Raw genomic sequence first — 21,107 nt, forward strand, 5'->3', positions numbered from 1 at the left:
AGTTTCCTCTGTATTTTGAGAAAACCGTTCTTCAAATACCAAATAAAAGCACTTCCAATAATTATCTAACCATTGCTTCAAACTCATACTCAATCTCAACCAATTTCTCAAAATTCACAAGTTCAAAAATTCTCAAAATACTGTCCATCAATATCATTTATTCATATTCCATTCAAGATAAACAATTTATATATTCATCATACTAAAATTTACATTCAAAAGTCCAAATTAAAATTTATTACAACTTTTATACAAACTTTGTACAAGCTCAAGACCCATGTACATGTCCATACATTTATGTGCAATATATACATCAAAAGAAATATTTACGCTAGGGTATAAATTATACCCAAGACTTTAAGTCGATGACTTCACACACCTCAAGACTCGACCACGCTTCCTCTAATCTCAGATCTGACAAAGAATAAAGCTATCACGAGTACTAAGACTCAATGGTGCACAATATACTAAAATAATCTTTATGCAAAACTTAAAGCACATTCATTCAAAATTTGACTAAACATGAAAATTAAATACAATCATGCATTGTAAGATTTTACATGTAAACCAAGTTTATTTCAAAGTATCAAAACACATTTCATAAAACCCACAGTTAGATCACGCCATTCGAAACAAATAGAATCTCAATAGCCAGAGGCTAAAGAGAAATCATATCACAAGGCTAGCTAGCTCAAATATATGGATATCCATTCACATCCTCTTCTACTGGCACACCTCAACACTTCTCCAGAGAAGGAATCAAAATTCGAAATTAATTACCCCCACTAGTCGTGCTAGTGAGGTGTTCAAATATATGGTCATGATACTGTGGTTTTAAAACTTATCTTAACAATTTGCTAAACATTGTCATTTCAAATATACACAATAAATTTCACAATTTGAATCAAAACATCATAAGTAAGGTCACAATACTTTCAGCAATTCAAAGCAACAATAAAATGCATATTTCATTCATTTAATCAATGAATTTTTTTAAAGCATAGTAATATTGTGCACAAACCTCAAACGAGTCGTCCTTTAGCCTCGACTCGGTTCTTCGGGTTCCTTCCCGATATTCTTTTCAACTGAAACACACAATTTTACAATGTTTCAGTACTAAAACTTAAAATAAATCCAAAATAAACTTAACTTCACATTTACCTAGCTCTAACGTGTTAAATTCGACGTTTTCAAAATTTTGTGTTTCGGTTTACTATTCACTGCACTATTCAAGTCAAATTATTGACTTTCTAAGGCTTAATAGGTATGGGAACTCCAACTTCACCCACATACCACATTTTGGTCACCAAACTTGTTGGTTTTGGTCATTTGTTTAAAGCTTAGGTCATTTTGGCAAAATTGCCAATTTTCGGTTTTGGTTCTCCGAAGTTGCACTATTCCATTGGTCGATCTACTGTTGGAATTTGACAAAACTTCCTTCATAGAAAATGTTCCTTATTGTCTTAAGTGTATTCTCATTTTTGGATCTCCTCAATCGGAGTTTTGTAGCTCAAGTTATGGCCAAAATAAGTTTACTGTTTACGTGCACTGTTCATACTGCAATTTAGGTGCTGGCAGATTTTTGGTCCAACTTTGGTCAATTGTTTGATCAAGTTAAGTTCATAATTTGGTCTCACTTTCTTCATATGAAATGTTGTACTATGTCTTAGGTTTCCATCGGTTCAAGAATCGCCTAAATCCGAGTTTTCTAGAGAGAGTTATAGCTATCCAAACATTGCTGCTCAACTAAAAATCTGCAGAATTTCAGTACAGAAATTTTAACTTTGCTCAATGATTTGAATGAGTTAATGGCCTAATTTGGGTTGGTGTTCTTCATGAAAGTTTTAGGTCTATATCATATCTAATTGCTGGTAAAATTTCAGGTCAATTTGATCTATCTAGCTCGAGTTATGACCAAATGAACAGTTACTGTTCATTTGGTCAGTTTAGTGCAGTGGCAGCCTGCTATCAACTCACTTTGGTCAATTGTTTCACCAAGTTTTGGTCAGTTTTTGGCAATGGTTCCTTAATGAAAATTGTGCTCTTTTATTTCTATTTTCATCTACAATTGGTGGCATATCAATTGGACTTGTTAAATTTGAGTTTTGGTCCTTCAAAGTGGGTTTGGTCATGCTGCCAGCAGCATGACCATTGACCTACGAATTTGATTTTTATTCCAACAATTCCCACACAAATTATTTGGTCATAATTGACCATTATTTCATTTCACAATAGGTTAAACATGCTATTTATGCATTTCTCCAAAATTTTGCCTCAAAACCCTAACATTCAAACCATAGCTCTTCCTCTCATGCATTAAATCACAACTAGTGCACTTAACCTTAACCATTCACTAATCAAAGCTTTTAAACTTATTCTAATGCATCAAATTCATGTAAATCATACTCCTCTCAAGCTGCCCAAATTTCAGTTTGGTCCTTCTCCCATGTTTTTATTTCATTTCATAACTTCTAAGCTCACTTCCAACCCTCACATATGCATTTGAATGGATAAATGAAGGGTTTAACATACTAACCTTGTGTGCAGAATTTTCTTCTCCCTTTTCTTCAAATTTTTCTTCTTTCTTTTCCTTGAATCTTCTTTCCTAGTTGCCCAAACAAAGTCTAGTTATGGTAGGACAATTTTCTATGGTTGGATTTTGGTTCTTCAAGCTCAAAAATGAGCTTTAATGGTGGTTTAAGTGGTTTAAGTGAGGGAGAGGGTGAGGGAGAGAGTGAGTGACGTTTTTGGAGAAGAAGAAGACTTGTGTTTTATTTTTTTTTTTCTTTTTCTTTTATAAATTTTGGCTTATGGAAGACCATAAAAATCTAATTTAATAATTCAATTAATTAATTTTTTTTATGGCATCATGCATGAGGTCATGCATGATGTCATCACCTTTTTCATTTTCCTCTCTCTTTTTTTTTATATTTTTCTATTAGTTCTTTAATTTAATTATCGATTCCGAAATTTTCTTTTCTCTGATTTTATTTGACAGTTAGGTCAGGAGTCAGCTCTCGGGGTCAATTGACCAAATTGCCCCTCGCCGGTTCATCCCGGTTTGCAAATAATCTAATATTTCTTCCGGCTCCCTGACCTAATTATTTGACTGGCTTAACAGTTCTTTTTCATGATTTTCTCTTTTCCACTGTGTCCATAAGGGTCCTAAGGACCGCAGCGTCACTTTTTACGGTTCGAAATTTGAGTTTAAAATGACTTCGCAGTCGTTCCCGAGGAGGTCACTCATCGCTGTGACTCTCGGCTCGTTTAACCTCTTATGTTCTGTTTTTCTTATTTGTAGTTAACTAATTAAACATTACTAATTATTTGTGTTTATGGCTTCTCATGTTGTCTTAAGTGTGGCTCTAATCTCTTTACTTGTCCGGACCGACACCGGTCACCGGAACAGTGAAATATACCAGGCTATACCAATAGGGGTGTTACACTAAAAGCCATAAAATCACAGAATGGCATATTGCCATGTGCAGTACTGCTAACTGAACCCTATTGGCATGCCAAACTATCCAAACCAATCTTGTTAGGTATACTAGGGCATTTGATACTTTTGAATTCTTCAATTTTTGAATTTCAAGTTTTTGTGTCACTATTCACCTCATTGGTCAACAAAAATGTTAACTTTTGGATAGAAAATAGGTACATTAGTTTTAACACTCCCAATGTACCATATTTTACATTTAAAACTTGTTGGAATTGAGCACCCATAACATTTCTAAACTTAAAACCAAGAGGGCAGAATTTTCAGTTTTTGAAGCCTAACTTTACTGTTCCATTAAGCACTGTTGTAGTGGGAATTTGAGGAAATGGTAAACATGAAAGTTGTCCCTTATTTTGTCTAGTTGAATTTCGTTTTTTGAATCACTCCATTTGGAGTTTTTTAGCTCCAGATATGGTCCAAAAACCACAGCTGGCAAGATTGGAAAAACTGCATAATTACCAAATCTACAGTACCATGAATAGTGACTATGACTGCCATTTTGGTTAGGTTCTGGTCATAATTTAGGGTAGGTTTCTTCATGAAAGTTGTTTTTCTATGTCTTAACTTGTTGCTGTAAAAATTTCAGGTCAATTGACCATTTCTACAGTGAGTTATGGCCAAATGAACAGTTACTGTTCATTTGGTCATTCTGCAGAATTGGCTTGCAGGGTACCCGGATTGGGCCCAACTTTTGGTCCTCTTACTTTGGTCTTTTGGGCATGGTTTCTTCAGTAAAAATGTGACATTATAAGTCTAGTTTCATGTCCAATTGGCCAAACACAAATTGGACTAACACAGCCAAAGATATGGCAGTCCAAGTGGACTGGAATCACAGCCACCCTGCTGCACTCACTGGGCAGCATACTCATTCACTTTGCCATGCTATATTTCAGTCCTATTTATGGTCAACTTACCTCAAATGGTCACTAATTGACCATTAGAATGTTCTTTAACCATTTCATAAGCCAAGTCCACATTTTATTCCCAAAACCCTAGTTCAAATTCATGGTTTACACAATTTACTTTAGTTAGCTACTAATTCATTATTCTTATGTTTATAAACTTCAAACATGATTTCTAGTTCACTCCAAGTTCATCAAAAATACTCATTCCTATTCCTTCAATAGGGCTGCCGAAATCCATAGTGTGTATACACATAATTTTTGTTCATTTAAGTTACAAATTCTTACTCAATTCAAGTTACTAACATGGAAATAAAGAGCTTAAGTATGTATGTGCACTAACCTCTTTGTTCAACTTATTGAACTTGTGAAAACTCTAAAATTTCTCCTCTTTGTGGCTGCCTATAACTTCCTTAGGGTGTGTGGATTAATTTTAGTGAAGGTGACTTAGGGTTTTGGGGTGAGTTTAGGGAGATTTTCAAGCTTGAATATGGAAGAAAATGAGGGCTCCCATGGCTATGGTGGTGCGGCAGAATTTGGGAAGAAGATGGCTGTTTACTTTTTTGTTTTCTTTAGTATTTATTTATCTCTTTTATTAATTAGTTAATTGGTTGTTTAAATACAATTGGTGGGGACTTGTAAATGACATCACATTATGTCATAAATGAGCCTTTTTTCAATTTTTCTTTTCTTTTCATCACTACTCAATTTCAATTTAATTTTTAGTAATGTTTATTCATATTTTATGTCATAATAATTATTTACTCAACTGGACAAGTCAGCCAAAAATCACCTCTGAAGGCGAAATGACCAAAATGCCCTCCGTTTGGCTTTACTGGTCAAAATTGTCTGTACCGATTGAAAAATTTTTCTAAATATTTTCTTGGCATTCTAATACCATAGGAACCTCAATGACCCTTCTCTGGAGTCCCAAAAATTATTTTATGAATTTTTACCCGGGTTTAGGGCTCCTAGTTGCGAGAACCGCAACTTCCCTCTGGGTTACCCATCGCTTGGGCACCGGCTCATTTAACTCGGTTGTATTTTGTTTCTAAAATTTTTACTAAATTTTTCTTATTAATATTTGAGTTAATTATGGTTCCTCACTTTAGTTTAAATATTTTTTTCCGGACGTTCTAGCTGTCCGGACCGACACCGGTCACCGGAATAGTAGAATGTACGGAGTTGCTACCGGGAGGGTGTTACAGGCTATGCAAAGTTTTATCCTCTATTCTAAAATCCAGGGGGTGCTGGTGGTCTGTACCCTTGCTGCTTGTTCATTGGTTGATTCTGTGAATTTCACCATGAGAAAATTGGGTGGTTCCTCCATCCAGGGTTGTAAGTATTTGAGTATGGATTGTTGAGTTACCTCTGGTTAAAGTTCCCTCCGTTATTCACATAGTTCATCTGTTCTGTGGAGAGTTCATTTTCATTGAAGTTGTTACATTTTAAAGTCATATAATCTCCTCCATAGCTGTCACAGTGCTGGTTGCTTGTTCCTATAGCATTGGCTTACATTCTGTCGAGTCTCTTTGTAAGCTGGTCAAATTGAGCATTTATCATGCTTAGGGCATCCACTTCTAGATCCCTGCTGTCCTTTTTGTATTTCCCCTTTCATTTGACCATTTGTAATTGTGATACGCGACCCTCTCTAAAAGTTTAAGTGCTTGTGTTACCATTTTCTCCATTAGATCACCTTCTGCAGCTGAATCTACTATGCTCATTATAGAGGGCAGTATCCTATTATAGAAATTCTGAACTAGGAGCCAATCCTCTATGCCATGGTGTGGACATTCCCTTTGTAGGTCTTTATACCTCTCCCATGTGTCATAGAGTGATTCACCTTCCTTCTATCTAAAGGTGTTGAGTTCAACCCTCAATTTTGCAGTCTTTGCAGATGGGAAATACCTTGCTAGAAAAGCTTGTAAGAGGTCTTCCCAAGTGGTGAATGTTCCAGCTGGTTGAGAAAGTAACCATTTTCTTGCTTTGTCTCGAAGGGAGAATGGAAATGCTCTGAGTTTTATAGCTTGATCAGAGACTCCATTCATCTTGAATATGTCACATAGGGCAAGAAAGCATTAGAGGTGGTAGTGCAGATCTTCTATAGGTGAACCTCCAAACTGGGTCTGTTGAATCATTTGGAGCCTTGCTAGTTTTAGTTTAAAATTGTTGGCCTCCACTGCGGGTCTCGTAACATTAGGCTGGAATCCTTGTAGAGATGGAGCTTTGTAGTCTCTCAGGAGTCTTGGCATGTTATTGTTGTCGGCCATGATTGGAGTTTCTGTGTTCTCTTGATCTTGTTCTTGGTGTCTCCTTTCTCTCCTGATGGCTCTTAGAGTCCTATTTATCTCAGGATGCAAGTCCAAAACTTCTTTTTCTGGCTTTGCTCTGGTCATGTACCAGACCAAATACCTGAGAGAAAATAACAAAATTAAACAAATTAAATGAAACCAAATAGTAAATAGAAATGCCTAAATCAGCTAAATTGCCTATTGCTTAATATTACTAAAACTAAATTCCCCGGCAACGGTGCTAAAAACATGTTTGCTGGTTTTTCAACCCTGCAAGTGCACGGATCGCTAACAAGTAATAAAGTAGTGAGTAGAATATCATCCCATGAGGAATTTAATTAGCAAGTACTAAACTACAAAGCAATTTTGACTGTCTAGGCTAACGATTAAAATGGAGAGTGAATTGAATCAATCTTTGATGCTGGAAATTAACTTTGAATAAAACTATATATTAAAACAATTCCATAATTAAGTGTCACACCTTACCCCTCTGTAAGGCATAATATGATCCCGTAGTACATCTAATGAATTACCGTACTTTGCTTACCGGTAACCCATTAAATATACTATAAGGGATTTTAAAACAATTTTCTTACTATTCAAAGGTGGCGAGCACTTTTGGTAGGAATTAAAAACTTTTACTTGAAGTTTAAAGACTAATTAAAATTTTTGTACATTTTTGTTGTTACGCAAATTTTGAAAAATTTTCGGCAGAGTGCCGTCTAATTTTGAGAAAAACAGTTCTTCAAAACCTGAAAACAAACACACTACCAATATTTTCTCAATCACAACTTCAATACAAATCAATTTCATCTCAATCCCATACAATATGCTCAACACAAAATCAACCACAATTGGAACATCTCATTTCCAAAAAGGAAATAATTTATCATTCATAAAATACAAAAGAATTATTTACATTAATTACAAAACTTAGAAATAAATTTAAATATTACAATAATTTGCATTTTAATTACATACACAAAATAATATTACAAGAGTTTTTATACAACTGCTCAAATAATTTACACACATATATTTACATGCATAATCAAGATCTAATATACAAGGGTATAACTAAATACCCGTACAAAAACCTCAGTGTAGTCCAAAAAATCGGCAACTCACTCTGCTGCCTTTTTCCTTGTCTCTATCTGCGACAGCAAAGAAAGCTATCGCTGAGTATAAAAATACTCAGTGGTGCACAATAAAATATAAAATGCACAATATAAAATATTTGTTATTAATTCACAGTTCAAATATTTCACAATCACATTTCAATTTTCAAATCACATTTATCACAAATCATAATTTGAATATTTGACAATTTTCAAAGCTTAATTTAATACAATTTGATCAAACAATTTAATAAACATAGTATTGCCAATTACTAACACAACTTAGGCCATGGCACAAAATTTTCAAACATGCCCTGTGTACATCACGACAAGGCAAACTCACCTCACTAATTGAAATCAATGAGGGAGGTAGCTAGCTAGCTAATGAGTACTCATCCAAACTCACCCCTCAGGCTGGGAAGCTAGAGAGGGAGGAATATAGTCAAACTCACCCCATAAATGGAGGAGGAACATAGTGATATTGCCATGCCAAGTGTGAATAAAAAATAATTTAAATCAAGTTATTCAAATATTTCATGCAAAACATAATCAATTTCCAAAGTCAATTTTTCATTCACAAAGTGGCAACACAGTAGTTATCAAAACCTATAATTAACACAATGCATACAAATCAAGTTTTCAATGGAAAAACGATAATTTAAAGTTATTGTGCACAAACCTCTTTTGTCAACTCAACTTACTCAAACTTTTGTTTCTCCTTCGAAGATCCCTTTCTAACTGAAACACAAAAATTTGAAGTACTTCAACAATCTATTCAATCCTTTTCTAATAACTAATTCCAATAATTTTACTTTTGCAGTCTTATCCTATCCAATACGGTTCTTAAATTCGATCCTTTATATTTTTGTGTGTAGTGGTACTATTCATGGCACTATTGAATTCAAAATGTTAACTTTTCTATACTTTATAAGTTTATTAGTTCTAATTATACTCATATATCACATTTTGGGTGTCGATTTTATTGGCATTGATTGCCAATTCAATTTCTAAGTCTCCTAAGAGAAATTATAATTTTTCAGTTTTAGTCCCCTGTATTCTACTGTTCCATTAGTCTGGTTACTGTGAGAATTTGGCTAAGTGTCCTTCATCAAAGTTGTTCCTTATTGTCTTAACTTTATTTCCCTTTTTGAATCACTCCATTTAGAGTTTTTTAGCCCTAGTTATGGCTATTTGAACATGGCTGGCCGGATTTAGTGTTACCTAGAATTTTTGACGAATTCTAGATTTTGGCAATTTTTGTGGGTTGACTGCAGGTGGTTTTTTAAATAGGTTATGGTCAAAATTTGGGTTTGTTTTCTTCATGAAAGTTGTAGGGCTATGTCTTAGATTTCTATCAATATAAAATTCAGGTCATTTGGACCTTCCTAGACTAAGTTATGGTCATTTATGTAACTAATGTTCATTTGGTCATTTTGTACAGGGCAGTGTGCCCTAATCCGGATTTGGCCTAATTGTTCACTAAGTTATGGTCACTTTCTGGGCATGATTCCTAAATAAATTTGTGTCTAGTTTCATTCCCAATTGGCCTCACACCAATTGGGTTGGTAAATTTTCAGTTTTGGTCCCTAAAAGGGACCTAGGTCAAGCTACTTGCAGATTGACCCTCACCAATCCGAATTGGAACTTAGTTCCAACAATTCATACACACCCAAAATGGTCACAATTGACCATTTCTCAACTCAAATAAGGTTAACTACATCAATTGACCAATTCTCAACTTTTTCTCTAATTTTTCACAAGCTCAAAACCCTAATCACATAGAGTTCAAATCTAATGCATTCAAAATATATATCCATGCTTCACATACACAACTCAAGCTAAACAACCATTCAAACACCTCAAAATCATTCATTTCAAACCCTAACACAAACTGGCCAAAATTTCCTTTTTGGTCCCCCAACAATTGTTTTCTATTTGATTTTACACAATTTCTAAGTTATTTTCACTTGTTCAATGTTAATTCTATAAGCATAAATCAATTGAAGTTAAGAGAGAGATTTACCTCATATGGAGCTTTTTAATTCTCCAATTTTTGTCTTCCTTCTTGCTCCCAAAGAGTTTATCTAGGTCTAAGGGTGAAATTTAGTGTTGGGATTTGGGGGATTTATGGAAGTGAACCAAAGAAATTTAAGCTTTCTATTCTTTAACAATGGTGGAAGATGAAGGAAGAGAAAGACAAGAGAGAAGGAGTTACGAGAAACAATGAAGAAGAGAAGACTAATTTCATTTCTTTTAAATTTTTTTGATTCTTATCTCTTATTTGACTTGGTTAAAATATAATTAATTGGAAATTATTTTTATGGTCATGCATGATGTCATCTTGGGTGATGTCATAATTCCATTTTCATTTTCTTTTCTTTTTCTTTTGTTTTTTTCACACTTCTTTAATTTAAATCTATATTTCAAAATTTTTATTTCTCAGATTTTATTGGATAGTTAGGTCAGGAGTCAGCTCTAGGGGTAAAATGACCAAATTGCCCCTCGCTGGTTCAATTCGGTTTATAAGTTATTCGATATTTCTTTCAGATCCCTGACCTAATTATTTGACCTGCTTAACAACTCTTTTTCATGATTTTCTCTTTTCCACTGTGTTCACAATAGTCCTAAGGACCGCGGCGTCACATTTTTCAGTTCGAAATTTGAGTTAAGACTGACCTCGCAGTCATTTCCCGAGAAGGTCACCCATCGCTGTGACTCCCGGCTCATTTAACTTTTTATACTTTGTTTTTCTTCTTTATACTTAACTATTTGGCAATTACTAATTATTTGCATTCATGGCTTATCTAGTTGTCTTAGATGTGATTCTAATCCCCTTAATTGTCCGAACCGATACCAGTCATTGGGATAGTAAAATTTACCAGGCTATGCAAATAGGGGTGTTACATTAAGATTTCACACTATAACTTTATTATGGATTTTAATCTTGTTTATTTCATTAGATTGAGAATCATTACTTTGATGGAAATTAATCTGAAGATATCCTAGGTCCTCTCTCAAGGCACCTAAGGTGTGTTTCGATTAGAGTTAAACCCTACTTTCGTTGGTGATTAGTCCTAATAAAAACCCTTTAAGATCTATGATTAATTATGGAACTTCACAAAGGTCATCAGCTTATCTCTTGGTCAGATTTCCTAGGTTTAAAATCCCAATTTTCTAATATTAATCTTCACCTTTCAGTCCTTCAATTAATATCTGTAATCAATACTAAGTGGGTACCGACACATAGCATGCATTAAGATCGCAAGAAATTGAATCAAAGAACAAAGCTCAAATCCATTAAATAAAACTTAATATTTATCCATAATAACAATCACAAGTGTTACTCTCCCAATTCAATAATAAAGGGATTACACACTCATGGTGAGTTTAACAAACACAATAAAAGTAAAATGAAAGAACATGAATAGTCCGTTTAAAGATATAATGCAAAAGAACCGATGAGGATTTTCTATAGCCTTGAACTTATGAAACTTCAGCTGAAGGTTTCCTTTTGTGCTAATGCTCTCCTCTTCAAGACGGCTATGAAGAATATCTATGTGAAAATCAGATTAGGTCCGGATTGAGATTTTTTTCTGAATTCACTTCTTGCTTTTTGTTACCTCTATTTATATTCCAAGTCTAGGGTTAGGTTTTTAGAGTCCCAAAAGTATTAGAAGTCTCTCTCCTCTGTAGAAACTAGAGCTTGAATCAATTCAGGAAACTGGCTATAGCGTGATACACGGCCTAGGGCCATGTAACTTACTGGAGCTTAAATGGTTGCTTCTTGTATCGGGACAGGAGTTTACATGGACCTTAGGAAGTTACACAGGCCTGATTACATGGCCCGTGTACTTTGGTTCTTTAGAGAAATCTTCAAGCCTGGCCCTGCAGAGACTTACATGGGTCTTCATAATTTACACGGGTCATGGTACATGGCCCATGTACTTTTTTTCTTCCTTGGCTCTTTGTCTTTCTCCTGGTAGTAGGTTACATGGGTTTGTGGCTTTGCTTACATGACTCGTGTAAGGTGTATCAGTAACACTTCTCTATCCTTTGGTCTTTCCAAGCTTTCTTCTTTGTTCCTATGCCTTGGAACTTCTTTAAAATACTTGGAAACATACAAATAACATAGAATTCAGAGCTTGGCGATGGAATATACAAAAGTTGATGGAATTGATGATTATGCATAGTTTTACTTATCTAAATGCTATGAAATATTATACAAATATACTTAAGAATATCTATATAATACAAGTGTATCAGATACCATGAAGATGCAACCCCTTCTAGTGACATAGAAAAGAACTGAGTGACTTAGTTCTTAGTTAAACCAATTGTTCTCATGACTGTCAGATAAGACTTGAGGTGGGTTTTTGGGTCACCAGTACCATCAAACTTAGGCAAATCAGGCATCTTGAATTTTTTTAGTAGATTCCCATCCATCTGGATGTCAAAGTCATCTGCATCTAACAGCTCCACTTCAGTAAACTCAGCTTGCTTTTTCGCACTGGCCTGAAGTTTTTCCATCATCTCAATAACAACTCTAATGTCCTCACTTGTCCCCTTTTCTTTCTTTTTGGCCTTGTCTTGGAGATAATCATCTTCATCCCAGAGGTCATCAAAGACCTTCTTTTTACCAGTCTCTTCTTCAAACCTTTTTACCTGAATGTCACTAGGCCCACCTATCTCTAGCTTCTTCTCAAAGTTGGCCATAATTTTTCCTTTATGCTCAGCCATCTTGGCATTCAAAACTTCCTCAAGCATCTGTTTAAACATGACCTTTAGTGTCTTCCATTTTAGCTTGTGCAGGTGTGACTCTTACTAATCTCTTTCCTTCCCTAACCTAAGTGACCTAGTTAGAAGTCTTTTCGATGTGTTCTAAAGCTATGTTTACTACAAGAAAAAAATACAAGGTTTTAACAACTTATGCTATGTACAAATGTAATGCATGATGCATGAATGTGCACTTTCATTTTTAACTTTACCTTTACAAAACCAAAACCGAACTGTACTAATAGAACCAAAATTGAGCCAAAACTAAACCATATAAATCGAACTAAGATAAGACCAAAGACTAAATAAAAATTGAAAAGAATATCTCCATAATTGAATCTTCGCCCCCTTATACCTCTAACTCTCACGTGTAGGGTAGGAAAAAACAATTCTATCCTAGGCTATAATACAATGGACACACCAATAGGGGGTGGTCGAGGACGATCCTTCTTTCATAAACAAAAGATTTATATCCTTAAAGTTTAACCATAAGTAAGCATACGCTTGCTTAACATGGGTTTTGAAATAAACTTGGGCCTATACACACATTGGGTTTATGCATAGGCCTAGGTTCATCTCAACTACTACTAGAACTTATGGTTTCAATAGTAAGATTATAAATCCAGCACAACAAAAATCTACGGGGTACCTAGGAATGAAATTTAGAGCTTGTCCATTAAGCACAATGGCCAGAGCTGTGGCTCTTTTATATACTTGAAGGTACGAGCATGGGGCGCTAGCATTCACCAACTGATCATAGCTCGAGTGGAACTATGGTCTACTTGGCTAGTACTAGCGAGGCTTAAAAGGGTAAGGGTGATCCGTGTGATAGCGTAGTGGAATGCAAAAAGTTTAACAAAGGAATAATATTAGACTAATAGAAACATGTTGGAGTAACTATCTATTTTGTCCCCAGTGGAGTCGCCAAACTATAAAGAAAGGGGGGGTTGTAGTAAGGTGAATTATCATCCACTAGAATTATATAAAATACACTAGGTAATGCCCAAGAAAGATGGTAGAGTCACAATGGTCTCACTTAAGTACACTTCCTTAGACAGCATTTCCTAGACATGCACTTCATACAATCATAATAAAATCAAACCACTAGTAAGTATTGTCTTCCCATAATACTACCATGGCACTAAAGATTTATGCCATAAAAGTATAGATAGATAGGAGTTGCCACTCGGGTAATAACCAGGACATATTTACTATTTCTTCCGAAAGTCATGGATGGCAACTTACTCCTTGTAGAGTTTCCACAACCGTCATTACTATAGCCCAATGTCTAGGTTCAGGATAGTGTGTACGTAAGAGGAAGGTGTTAGGCACCCCTTACGCCTGGTCTAACCTCGTTAATTTGAGTGCTAGTTCTCTACTAATGTTTCTAGAAGTCTTATTTATTATTCCTCTATTAAACTTTATCCTAAAAATGCAATTCTAATCCTACACATGCAAGTAATTCACAAAAGGGTTATTGTTTACAAACAATTTTCATGCACAAGTAATTCCTATCTATGGGGTTGCTAATTATTTAAATGATATTTACCAGACGACTAAAATTAATTTATTATTGAGAATTTAATTTACAAACAAATTCTTTTTCAAATAACCTTAAGTTTCTATTTAATCTAATTAATTAATTTTTCACCAAGTTACCCTTAGGATAATTAAAGTAAATTAATTATGTACATGTGTAATTTATTTTAATATCACATAAGACCTAAACAATCAAAACCTAATAAAGATTTATAGCATGCAAATTTATTTTATAATTACCAAGTATTAAATTATATTTACTTTACATGCCAATGTTAGTTTAATTTATAAACAATGTTAATTTTAATTTACTAAGTATTTATTTAAATTAATTACTTACAAAAGTTAGTTAAATTAAAAACAAAGTTAATTTTAATTTACTAAATAAAAATCCTATTATTACTACATTTTCATGCCAATAATTATTTTAGGAATTTAGGGCTACTTACTTTTTTATAATTGCAGTTATTATTGGGGCAAACTACCCTTAAAAAAGGGCCTTCTTTTCTAGTATGGCAATGATATCCCTGAGTTACTCCCGTTTAGCTCCATGTAAGCTCCACGTAAATGCCCTCTTTGGTACCTACCATAGGGCTACTTACCAATTTTATTTGTAATAAAAAAAAAATAAAGAAACTAAAGAAAATAAAGAAAATAATAAAATACAAATAACAATTCAAATTGAATTCTAACTCTAGTCTCTTAAAGGAGTTAAAATTCCTAATTAATTACAATTACCTAATGGTCTAAGTCTTCTAATATGATCCAAATACTTCATAACACCTCTTGAATTAAAAGAACATAGAAAAATAGATCAAATATCAATTAGAACCCAAGAACACACAAGAACTTGCATAAACATACAATTTTCAGATTTTGGTAGATTGATAGTAGTAAGAAATCTTATTTTTGAAAAATAGTTAGACATGCCTAAAAATCATGAAAAAATTACATAAGACAGCCAAAACATCATACAAGATCACAAAATTTATAAACCAAACAAAACCCTAGCCGAATAGTCTACACAATCGTAAATTTTTCCAATGACAGAATTATACTACTTTTTTCTAAAATTCATAACTCATCAACCACAATAGATATGAATGCGAAACTAATTGAAAAAGATTCACAAGATTTTGAACTTAATTTTATACACTAGATTTACACAAAAATATTAACAAACAAAGGAGATATTGGCTTCTCAAATTGAGTATTCTGCAAATCATGTTTTGTAGGAACCCTAAATTCAAACAACCACAACTTATAAAATACAAAAGCTTTTTCAGTGATTCTTGATCCTAAAATTAATAAAATTTCATGCAAATTATGAATATAATTTTTCTAAAATTTTTACAAATTTAGAAGATAACAAAAAATAATAAAAATATGAGAGATAAAAAACTGAGTATATGCAGAGTTGTGTATACCCTCAAATTAAACATGATTACATAATTTACATGAATATGCAAGATAAATTAGAAAACAAGGAGCATAGAATTAAATATTACGGGGCATAGATCTTGAAAAGAAAATAACAAAAGCTATCCTTCAATAAAAATCTTACAAGAAAATATTCTTGAAGAAAAAGAAAAGAACTGAAAGAGTTTTGAATATCTCTCTAAATCTCCTATAGCTCTAAAATATCTCTAAATAGCTCTGAATTTTCTCAATATTTCTCCTCACCCTTTCCTCCCTATTTTTTTTTTCTAACCATAGTAGGGTATTTATAGGGTTTTGGGAGAGAGGTGTGATAGGGTTTGGAGTCTTAGGATGATAAGGTTCAGATAACTTAAACAATTGAGATTGGGGAATTTGGGTGAGACTGGGATACGGGTGAGGTTTTTCTAACCAATAAGAAGAGAGAGAAAGGCGATAGCACTAATAGGGAGTGAGAAAGAGAGAGTGGGCCATGGGGGGGGGGGGAGAGTTTATATGGGAGAGGGATAGAGAAAAAGATATTCTTTAATTTTAATTTTTACAAAATAAATTAAATGTGTTCTATTTGAAATTCTTAATTAGGCTTTCTTAGACCCATAGGGCCCAATTAAACTTAATTAGGTCCATTTAAGAACTATCCATATTAAATTTAAATAAAATAAAATTTTATTTAAATTTAATCAAATTAATTTCCCAAAAAAATATATTATTTTTTTTATATTATACCACGGAATTAATAATTCAGTTCCATGCCTCCAATTATATTTTGCATAATTTTTCATTATTGGGTTTCTAATAGCCTTAATGAACATACTCATAACAAAATAAGGGTCTACAGATAACTAAGACAATGAATTAAAAGATAGAAAAAAGAAACACCTAATTTCATGCACCAATTAATATAGAATATTAAATCTACCTACTACTACTACTACTACCATAAAATAGACAAATTTATGCATTATTTAGTGAGAATTATCATAATTAATCTTCATAGAATTAAACTATATGAAAAATGTAGTGAAAACCTGGACATCGTAAAATATCACCAGAAAAATTTACAACCTAAAACAAAATTTCTAACGTCCAGAAATAAAATTAACAAAATCGGACTGCCTGTTAATTAGTACAAAAAATTCAAAAAATCATTAAAAATGAAAGAAAAATATTTTTTACACAATTCAAAGTTATTCCATACACTCAAAAGTACCAAAATCAAACAAGAACATAATTAAATGTAGAAAAATTGAAAAATACAAAAATAGCAATATTGAAGTTGTGGGTGCCCAATTAGAGACGTACCTTTTTTTGGATAATTTCAATGAAATTGCGAGGCTTCTTTAGCACCTAAAAGGGCTTAGGAATGAGTTGAAAAGAAAAGAAAATAATTTGGTGAATTGATTAATTAGGCTAACTAAATGAGGTAATTAGTGTGTGAATGTAGGTAAAGAATGATTCGGAAATTTGAGGAGAAAGAAAACTTCTATAGAGAAACTCTTCCACACACTAATAGATCTAGAAATTAGTCCAAATTTTTCCTAATTTCAACCACCGTAAAAGTCCCTTCTAAAACTCTAATCATAATGACATATTTATAATACGGAGGGTGATAAGGTAAAAACTAATCCAATCTAATTAGGTTTAAAATTTATAAAAAGATAGAAAAAAGATAAACATATAAAATAATAAAAATAAAATAAAAAATAAAATATTATCTTCCCAATCTTAGCTAAGAAAGAAAATTATCTTTTTTTTTTATTGTAACTAATAATAATAATAAGAAGAAGAAGATGAAAAGATCATTTTGGCCGTGAAACTTTTTTTTTTTTTGTGTTTTTCTTTTTTTTAATTAACCAAAAAGTCTTTTAATAAAGCTCAAAATATTCAAGCACACGTCCATTTACAACAGAAATTAAAAAATTTAATGAATTTTATTATTTAATTTAACTCAATTAAATATTTCCTAAGTCCATTTAAAATCTTGAAAAATATTATATTAAGCCCAAATAAATAATATATGCTGATGGCCCTTAAAAATCTTTTATTTTCAAACAATACAATTAATTTCATAAAATGCAAAAATATTTTATTTTATTAATTTACTGGTCATTCTATAGTTTTCAAAATACTTCAAGGTCTTTACTGTTTAGTGGTATTTTCATCATAACTCTTTATTACCTTAACAAACATGCTTGAAATAAACAAGGTACAAAGTAGGTGTCTATAGGAGAGATAAGACAGAAGGAGATGAGGGAGGAAAAGATGTTGGAGCAATGAGAGGTTAAGAGGGGAGAGGGAGAGAATCCTGAAAGAGGAATAAGGAGATGGTGGATTAGGTCAAGGGCAACATGGTCATTTTTACTTTGTTTAGATGCCTATTATATTAGAAGGTTAGCCAACAAATTGGTTACCTTGGATAATAAGTACTTTATTGTTATTCAAATGGATTTTGTATTACAATTGATATTCAAGAATGATATTGTTATAGTGGTCAAAATTAAAAATACAACTACATATAAACTTTAGTCCCAAACTAGTTGGGTTTTGACTATATAGATTTTTTTTCTTTTTGTCATTCAGCTTTGTTAGATACTAGATCCACATTAATATCTAAAACTTATAAATCTTTTGATATCACTTCCCTTCACATTATCTTAGGCCTTTCCCTTCCCCTTCTCATTACTTTTCCTATTAATTTACCATACTTCCATATCGAGGCATTTGATTATCTGTGTTGACATGACGAGATCATCTTAAATGACCGTCTCTAATTTTATCTCTAATATATACTGCATGCATTTTGTAACAGGTGTGCTTAAAATTAAAAAAATTGATAAGTAAATTTACTCAACAAAATTGAGGCTAATTTAAGTATTTGACTCATTTATTTCAATTGCTACAATTGTTAAATCAAATATAACCTCAAATCCTAAACCTTTTAAAAAGTGTAAAAGTTCAACCAAGTTAACTACATCCAATTGTTTTACTATACAATCATAAAATATAAATAGAAAAAACTGTTCCCAGTAAAGACAATGGGTTTTCTTTTATCATGGAATTGATAAATTAACCATTTTTCCATGTTATTATAAATTCATTTGTTCTCTAATTCATAGCTTCTTATTCATCTCAGGGCGCCACTCTTTTTATGAAAGACCTGCAAAGGTAAGTTAGCATGTCCTAATTCCAATAATAGATTTTTTTAAAATAGAAAATAAAGAAAATTGGAGCCGGAGATATATAATAGTAGTGGATGCCCATTCCTGCTTTTTCATTAAATTTTTTTTTAAAAAAATTAATTAAAAGCACACGAGTAAACCAAAATAAACATTTATACTTTGTAATTAGATCTAAATTTAAATTTAAGTCGATGTTTTCTAAAAAAAAAAAGTTTGTGTTTATTAAATTTAACACTTTCTTAAAGATAATTTTATCTTTATTATATAAATATATACCATTGAATTGTTACTGCCACTTAATACACGAAAATTATATGCTAGTTTTGTAATTACTGAAAGGTTTATTGAAAGTTAGTAATAATTGAATGGGTTCTTGCTGCAGAAATGGCGTCGACACTGAGGAAGAGATATACCGCATTACTTACTTTGGGAAGGGAAGAATGCCAGTAAATTTCTTCAAACTTTCGCCTTTAGAGCTCTCACTTTGGTTAAAACTTCTTTCTATTATAATATGAATATGATATTTATTTAATATTACATAAATTATATATATATATATATATATATATATATATATATATATATATCAAACAAAGTCTAAAGTTATTAGTGGGCAGGGATTTGGTGAGAATTGCACCCCAAGAGGACAATGCACTTTTGGGCTACGATTGCAGGATGAAGAAATTAAGCTCTTGGCTGAGTTTGTGAAGTCACAAGCAGATCAGGATTGGCCTAACAACGAAATTATTCAAAACTGATGATTGCTTACCATAATCCTTAAAAAAAAAAAAAAAAAAAAAAATTGTTCTCACTGATAGGGTTTCTTTCTCCCATCTTTCTTCTCTTAGTTTTAGTAGAGTTCCACGTCTATGTGGGCCTTCCTCTTCCCCTCTGGGCAGGGGAACGCCCTCTCTTGACTCAGAGCATGGGTAGTCCCTCCCCGCTTCCAAGTTCGGGTGTTAATACCTCTTTTGGCTTGTGGTCTGTTACATCTACTGTGTTTCATGGTAAGGGCCTCCTTTGTAGATTTTTATCATAGTTTTTGTTCTAGGTTAATATGGCTGAAGCATAGAGGCGAAGGCCTTTGCTGTGTCCAGGATGGTAGTTGGATAAGGTTTAATCAGGCTGAAGGTAGTAGGTCTCGATGTTGTCCAGCGCCCCCTTTCGAAGATCAGTTTCGGCGTCCTCGATTGGGTGGCTCAGTGCAGGTAGCTTGGTCTTGAGATGGGCACTTTATCTTCTTAGGCAGTAGACGAGGTAACAACCTAGCTACTAGATTGCTCTCTCTAGGTCTTGAGCTCTCTATATTTAATCCTTTGTGCTTTGACTTAGGCTTCGTAGTTTTTGGCTCTGTCCATGTTGTTTTAAAGGTGTCAATAGTCATGGGTTGTGCTTTTGGGGTGCTCCCTCTTATCTGTTGGCGGTGCTTTGTGATGGAGCTCAGGTGGAGGTTTTCGAGAGATTTCCTCTGGTCCACCGGTGGACCTTTGGGTTCATCTTTTGGGCTTTAATTGTTATTATTTTTCATTGTATCGTGTTTGTTTGGACTTGTGCTCTTTCGGTACTTCCTTTAAATTAATGCAATCCTAAGGCTAAAGGAGCAGTTCACATCCACTTTCTTTGGTCAAGCTAACAACTTTACCTGTTGGGTCTTATAGCACACTCTTTAAGTGCCACCAATGCCTCTTGCTCTCGTAATGTCAATACTTCTTCTCTAGCAAGGAGTTCCATTGATGTTCTAGCTTTAAGTGAGACTTTTTTTTTTTTTTTTTTTTTTTTTACAACTTTCTGGGTTCAGTTTACTTTGCTTTTTTTTTTTTTAATTATTATTATGATTATCTGAGTGCTGCTAGACATGGTTGTTGGCAAGACTCAAAGGATATGTGTTGTAAATAGACCCAGCCACATTTTGGTCTAAAATCAGAATTGAATTAAAACTGGCCTGATTAAAATGGGTCCATAATCAGTTAATGATTTTTTAAATTGATACATAGGGAGACTAGTTTTGGTCCCTCTCTCAAACCAAATCAAAATCACTGGTTTAGCATAGTTTCTAAAAAAAAAAAAAAATTGAAACAAAAAAAAAATATTATGCAGCGCAACCTAAATGTGCTGTGTCGCACATGCTGAGCACGTTACGTGGCACGCTCAAGCATGCCATCCTCTCCTCTTAGCCATTGCGCCGTGCCCAACAATGATCATTTGATCATTGCTTGGTGCTTTTCTTTTAAATTAATTTATTTAAAAATTTTGAAATTTATAAACATTTTGTTTCCCTAGTAATAGTAAAAAGTGATGATATTTTACGAGTATTTTTAAGAAGTGAAAAATTAATATTTTTCTATAAATGCCCTCAACTCCTTCGACTCTAT

At 33.2% G+C, this 21,107-nt stretch overlaps 1 protein-coding gene across 2 annotated transcripts in view; it reads left to right on the forward strand.

The window, feature by feature from the left end:
• LOC110663535 (cytochrome c6, chloroplastic) overlaps positions 1-20,718 on the forward strand; it is a 101,864-nt gene extending 81,146 nt beyond the window's left edge. For both annotated transcript variants that reach the window (XM_021822881.2, XM_021822880.2), the window contains exons 4-6: positions 18,690-18,721; positions 19,118-19,181; positions 19,353-20,718. In XM_021822881.2, coding sequence (XP_021678573.1) covers positions 18,690-18,721; positions 19,118-19,181; positions 19,353-19,493 — 237 coding nt within the window. In that variant the 3' untranslated portion in view covers positions 19,494-20,718. The remainder of the gene's footprint in view (positions 1-18,689; positions 18,722-19,117; positions 19,182-19,352) is intronic.
• The last annotated feature ends 389 nt before the right edge of the window (positions 20,719-21,107 follow it).

The sequence above is a fragment of the Hevea brasiliensis genome, chromosome 11 (assembly GCF_030052815.1).
Source record: "Hevea brasiliensis isolate MT/VB/25A 57/8 chromosome 11, ASM3005281v1, whole genome shotgun sequence".
Classification (NCBI taxonomy): Eukaryota; Viridiplantae; Streptophyta; class Magnoliopsida; order Malpighiales; family Euphorbiaceae; genus Hevea; species Hevea brasiliensis.